General features: G+C 45.3%; 1 protein-coding gene across 1 annotated transcript in view; it reads left to right on the top strand.

The window, feature by feature from the left end:
* The first annotated feature begins 3,523 nt into the window (after positions 1 to 3,523).
* Positions 3,524 to 6,843, top strand: part of LOC107107136 (vitelline membrane outer layer protein 1-like) — a 13,334-nt gene continuing 10,014 nt past the window's right edge. The window contains exon 1 of the mRNA XM_015407384.1: positions 3,524 to 3,620. Within this exon, the coding sequence (XP_015262870.1) occupies positions 3,524 to 3,620 (97 nt within the window). The remainder of the gene's footprint in view (positions 3,621 to 6,843) is intronic.

The raw sequence follows: 6,843 nt of genomic DNA, 5'->3' as shown, positions 1-6,843 counted from the left end.
TTGCCAGAGTTGGCCCTGCTTAGCTTCCAAGATCTGATGAGATCTGGCTTGCATGGGCTACCCAGTAATCAGGGCATGTTTTAAGTGCTTTTTGATGTTTGAAATATTTTAATGTTCCCCACTTTGGGGACCCTGAATCGGTTGGAAAGGTGGCATAGAAATGTCTTACATAAAATGAACTCTACTTGCAGCACTGGACAATGAGCTTCCCTGAAAGGCAGCCTGATCAAAACCTACTGTACAATTTGTCCCTCCCCAATCTAAAAACAAAAAAGGATGCCAGTAGCACATGAGAGGCTAATAGGTTTATTGTGGCATAAGCTGTTGCATGCTACAGACCACATAATCAGTGGGGTTGCACCCTGTGGAAAATTTCCACTAGTGGAAAGATGGATGAGTCCCTCAGATACTCCCTTGACTCCACTGACCTCAGACTTCCCCTATACTGTTCCTGGGGTGTCCCCGGCCTATCCCCGGCCTACCCGGAGCAGCATTTGAGGGGCAGTTTGGGCAGCAGCTGGAGGAGGGGGTGGGGAAGCCCAGCTCTGCTGTTGGAAATCCTTCCCATCATAAACTATTATTATTATTATGGTCTTTGAATATTTTCATGGTGGTATCAATCATTTCCTTAGGTCTCATGGTAGTATCTATCATTTCCTTAGGAGTGATATTGTCCTGTAGATAGTAAAGGTAAAGGTTCCCTTGCTTGAAAGCCAGTTGAGTCTGACTCTAGGGTTGCGGTGCTCATCTCCGTTTCAAAGCCGAAGAGCCAGCGCTGTCCGAAGACGTTTCCGTGGTCATATGGCCGGCATGACTAAACACCAAGGTGCACGGAACGCTGTTACCTTCCCACCGAAGTGGTACCTATTTATCTACTTGCAGTTTCTTGCTTTCGAACTGCTAGGTTTGCAGGAGCTGGAACTAGTGACGGGAGCTCACTCCATCATGCGGCACCCGGGTCTCGAACTGCTGAACTACTGACCTTCCACAGCCTGCAGTTCAGCGTCTTAACCACTTGGGCCACCACAGCTCCTGTCCTGTAGATAGTCCAAAGCTAATCCAGCAGTGTCAGTGCCATGCAAATTTATGGCAGATCTTCCGAGGGCGGCCCCTGATCCTGTTGTTATCATGGGATCCAAACTCCTTGTTACCCAAATCAATCTCTGCTTCAGGCCTGATGCATGGAGAGTGCCCCCATGTGTGAAAACTGCTCAAAACATGAGTCCTGAGCTTCAAAGAGAAGATTGTTTAAGTCCATTGAACACAGTCTGGGATGATAAACTTTTGAGAAAAAAAGTTGGAAGGGAGACGAGCAATTAATCAGCAAGTACCTTTATTACCCTACCCTATTACCCTATACAGAAAAGAAGAAGAAAAGTGGGTTTTTATACCCTGCTTTTCTCTACATTAAGGAGTCTCTAAGCAGCTTGGAATCTCCCTCTCTTCCCCTCCCCACAACAGGCACCTTGTGTGGTAGGTGGGGCTGAGAGAGTTTGAGAGAACTAGCCCTGGTTCACCAAGCAGGCTTATTGTGGAGGAATGGAGAATGAAACCTGGCTCTCCAGATTAGAATCTGCCACTCTTAACTACCACACTACGCTTCACAAGAGTGAAGTCAAGGCAAAAACATCATGGCGACTGATACGTAGCAGTCCAATAAAAACATCCACACTTGCACAATTCTAACATGAAGCTGTGTTAGTTGTATCCTAAAATTACTGTTGACGCAAACTGTGGTCCTACCACATGGGTAGTCCAGAACAAACCAACTTAGATGAAGGAGATAGGTGAGGGGGTTGCCTCAATAGGGTGGTGGGATAAATGGGGAAAGAATCTTAACTAAAAGGGGAAGAAGTCCCTAACTGGTTGGGGGATGCTATGGGGAGGACCAGTTAGCATTGAGGCAGACCGGCCAAGAACAGGAGATGGAAGAGCTAAAAGAGAGCAGGTAAAAAGACATGGAGGGATACATCTGAGGAAGAGAACAGAATGGGAGAGAAGAAATCATACTCTGCCTGTCTGGAAGAGGAAGGGTCCACTTATTTTGTGCTCATGGTGCTAGAATAAGACTCTAGATAAGAGTGGACGGGTATCCTGTGATTTCAGTACTGGAAAAAGGAGCAGAATCAGCTAAAAAGATGGCAGGCTTCTAGGGCTGCCAACTCCAGCCTGAGAAATTCCTGGAGATTTGGGAATAACTGCGAGGGGGGGTATTTGGGAAAGGATTTAACTTAGAATTGATGGTATACCATAGCGTATGCCCTCTGAAACTGCCATTTTCTACAGGGAAACTTCTTTGTAGTCCGGAGATTAGTTGTAATTCAAGACTCTCTGGAGTCTTCTCCAGTTCCATAATTTAAAAGCATCTATTCTTCGGCGCTTGGCCTTCCTTATGGTCCAACTCTCACAGCCATACATTACTATTGGGAATACCATTGCTTTGACCATGCGGACTTTTGTTGTCAGGGTGATGTCTCTACTTTTTATTATGCCGTCTAGGTTTGCCATAGCTTTCCTCCCAAGGAGCAGGCATCTTTTAATTTCATGGCTGCAGTCACCATCTGCAGTGATCTTGGATCCCAGAACGTGAATTCTGTCACTGCTTCCACGACTTCCCCTTCTATTTGCCAAGGAGTGATGGGGCTGGATGCCATGATCTTAGCTTTTTTGATGTTGAGTTTCAAGCCAACTTTTGCACTCTCCATTCTCAGCAAGAGATTCTGCTCAATTTCCCACTACTTGCTGCATGGCAGCATTTTGACCTGCATCTCCCCCCAATTTCCCCCACATCTTCTTGATCCTTGACCAAGGTCTACGTGTTTTAAGCTCCAGTCAGGCTAAGCTTTCCTGGTATGTTGCAATGACTTGGATCCAGAGAGCCCCAAGCAGAAGAAGAATAATTTTTCTATGTGCAAAGTGAGGACTCCAATTTATGCTAATTTCTCCTCCAGCTGACACAGTCTTCCTTTTATGCTGTTATTGCATGCTGCTGTTGAGCATCTCTGATCCTCAGATGCAGCTTTTCAGCATATGCAAAAAGCTGCAGCATAGTATGGAGCAATGCTCCCTCTAAGCTGTAGAGTCTCGTGTGCAAAAATTTTACTTTGTGAGCTACTGGCATTAAAGTTGTGAGCAAGTGATTTGACTACTGCATAAATCGGTTTGCTCTGGAGTCATCCTTCCTGAGTTAATATAAAAATGTGTGAGCTGGAGGCTAAAAAACTATGAGCTAGATCACACTAACTCAGCTTAGAGGGAACACTGGTATGGAGGGTGGGGTGGAGCACAGTGTGAATCTATATTATGAGGAATTTCAGTGGTGGTTGCAAAAATATGATTCTATTTAATAAATAAAGTTGTGAATCTAGGTAATGACCTAAACAACTACTGTCCAGAGGCTAATATTCCATTCTTGGTCAAGCTGTTTGAGTAGGTGGTGGCTACATAGCTTCAGGCAGTCTTCGAAGAGACAAATTATCTACACTCATTTCAATCTGGAATCAAGACTCGCTTTGGAACAGAAATGGCCTTGATCACCCTGATTGATGACCTTTGCTGGGAGAGTGATGGCAAAGTGGTTCTCCTGGATGTCTCAGCAGCTTTTGATACCAGTGATCATAGTAACTTTTGGAGGGGGGGGGGCAGGGAGGTGCCTTTTGTGGTGATTTTAGTCCTCCCTCAATGTGCTAGGGGACATTCAGCCCCTTGGCTTCTGGCCTACAGGGTCTCGCAATGTTCCATCTTACCTCCTGTGCCTTTTAATACCTACATGAAGCTGCTGGGAGAGGTCATATGGAGATTTCGGCTGGGTATGTGGATGACACTCAGCTCTATATAGGGTTGCCAGATCCCTCCAGGCCAGTGACGGGAGATGATGGGGGGGTAGGGGTGTAAGATCCAGGTTGGGAAAGTCCTGGAGATTTGGGAGTGGAGCCTGGGGAGGAAAGGGACCTCTGTGAAGCATAATGCCATAGAGTCCACCCTCTGAAACAACCATTTTCTACAGGAGAACTGATTTCTATAGTCTGGAGGTATAATTCTGTGGGATCCCCAAGTCCCACCTGGAGGCTGGGATCCCTAACAGCAAATCCCAGGGAAGCAGTGGAAACTGCAAACAGGTGCCTGGATGCAGGTTTGGGATGGATGAGGGCTAATGAACTGAAACATAATCCTGACAAAGTGGAGGTGCCACTGGAGAGGGGTCGGTCAGTCTGACCCAGGAACTCCAATATCTCCTACTCTGGATGTGGTTGCACTTCAGCAAGAGGAGCAGATTCATAGCTTGGAGGTGCTTCTGAACCCAGGCCTCCTGTCAGATAAGCAGGTGGTGGCAGTGGCTGGGGCGCCTTTCAAGAGCTTTGACTGGTGAGTCAGCTGTGGCTGTTCTGGAGCAGGAAAGATCTTGCCACTGTGGAGCCTGCACTAGTAACATCTAGATTAGATTACTGCAGTGTCCTCTACATAGGGCTGCTCTTGAATATTGTCCAGAAGCCACATTTGATATAGAATGCTGTGGACAGAACGCTGACTGGAGTGGGTAGTAGAGAACATGCCACTCCAGTCTCCCCCCCCCTCAAAAACAATTTATTAGGATATATTATTAGTTCAAATACACAACATATTATTTTTTATTATACATCCTTTCTTCTCTCCCCCCCCACCCCCGGCTTCCCACAGTGCTCCAACCTCCAGCCCATTTCTTAGTTCTTTTCTATTTTCCACTTATCTTTTAATCATAGTCTACCGGTAACACTTCTTTCTACTATTATTTTCTCTTAATTAACTTTCATCTAGTAACATTAACTAAATGCAGATTGGAAAGACTTTAAAGAGTATTTAGAAAAATATTGGGATGTAAAGGACAATTTAATTTGCTTTGACAATTATTGAAAAGTTAATGCCACTCCAGTCTTGTTCCATCTGCACTGGGTCTCAGTTCAATTCAAGGTGCTGGTATTGAGCTTTAAAGCCCCAAACAGCGAGAATGACCTCTCGCGTGAGAGGTGGAATTTGCCCCTACGAGTCCAAGGTCACCACCCTGGGGCTCAGGGAGGTGGGGAACATTTTGCCCCCCCATGGTTGCCCAACTGATGGCTGGTGGGAGCAGGGGGTGGGGCTTATGTGCCCACCCCCTGGGCTCCTGACTGGTGGAGCGGTGCTCTGGTGTGCTCCGGCAGGAAGCGAGGCCTGGTCCTCTTCACTTTCTGTCATTAGAGTGGTATCCTCTGCATATCTGAAGTTGTTGATGTTTTCCCCAGCAATCTTAATTCCTCCTTGTGATTCATCCAGGCCAGCATTTCACATGATAGAATACAGATGGATAAGGATAAATGAATGAATGGGTCTAGGCAATGTCAGATGTGGAGCTGAATTTTCTTCTCAGGTCTGAACCCCAGGTAGTGTAGAAGAGAAATCTAAACACACAAATAAAATAAAACCCCCATCACCAGTTACTTTATTTCTCCTTTATATTGAATTCTTCCTATTCCTTTTTAAACGAGCATATGTAGCAACAAATGTTAAAACTGAATCTACTTTTTTTTCAAATCAACACCTGCAACTAAAACTTCTTAATCTCCAATTATGGTCCAACATAATATTTCTAGAAAATTGTTCCAGGTTGTTGATTTCTTGATTACTCTTTTCATTTTTAAAGGGTCACTCAATTTCTGTGGGCTTCTACTAAAAATAGGGGATAATTTGCATTCTAATTTTAAAGCAAAGTGGGAACAAGACCTTAGAAGAAACATCTTAGAAAATATTTTGTCATTCATTGATTGATTTAAATAGAGCACACATCAAAGCTGCAATAAAAGAAAATATCTACAAATTACTGTGCTGATGCTTTGTAGTCACTTCCATGAGGCATACACTGTAGAGATACTGCAAGTCTGTATGTATGGGGGACTTGGTGGCCTTGTCCAAAGATACAAAAAGAAATATTAAGGTTGCTTTCACACAGAGACAAACAGAGAGCCAATTTGGTGTAGTGGTTAAGTGTGTGGACTCTAATCTGGGAGAACTGGGTTTGATTCCCCACTCCTCCACTTGCAGCTGCTGGATGACCTTGGGCAAGCCATAGTTCTGTCAGAGCTGTTCCCTCAAGGACAGTTCTGGAAAGAGCTCTCTCAGCCCTGCCTATCTCACAGGGTGTCTGTTGTGGGGAGGGGAAGGGAAAGGAGTTTGTAAGCTGCTCTGAGACTCTGAGTGAAGGGCGGGATATAAATCCAATCTCCTCCTCCTCCTCTTCTTCTTCTTCTTCTTTGTTTTCTCCATCACTGCTAGGGCAATTGATACAACAGAGCAACAATGGAGCAGCCACATAGCATGATTACCATCTTTTTAAAGAGCTTTTTAAAAAATATCAGCGGCCGACTATAATTAGATAAATATAACACAATCTGTGTATCAGGTTATCTGAATTCCAAGTTTTCATTTAAAAATGTAAGTCTCTATCCCCTTTCATTGTCTTTCCCCTTATATCTCCAGGCTTTACTATGGTTTTTCCCAAAAGTTCGCCGCAAATCAGGTTTGAGAAAGACTGAAGAAAAACCAGGGAAATTCAGGAGTTGTGAAATACCTCAGTGCTGTGAGGAAGCAGGAAAACAAACCCTGGTTACCAACATCATTGCACCTGGGGCAAATAACCAGTGTAGAAGTGGCCTAAATAAGTGAGGGAATTAGTATGTACAAGAAGCGGGACCCGCGATACTCGCGGGAGGGGGGGAGGGAGCTCCAGGAGGAAGCAGCAGGAGGAGGTAAATTCCCCCCCATCCCGCTGGTTCCTCCCCCGTCTCCTCCACCCCCCGCCTTTCCCCCCATCCCACTGCTCTCTCCCCCGTT

This window comes from Gekko japonicus, unplaced genomic scaffold (genome assembly GCF_001447785.1).
Source record: "Gekko japonicus isolate JY-2015 unplaced genomic scaffold, Gekko_japonicus_V1.1 scaffold3066, whole genome shotgun sequence".
Lineage (NCBI taxonomy): Eukaryota > Metazoa > Chordata > Lepidosauria > Squamata > Gekkonidae > Gekko > Gekko japonicus.
The sequence above is the reverse complement of the archived record's forward strand: the minus strand, read 5'-3'. Positions and strand labels throughout refer to the sequence as shown.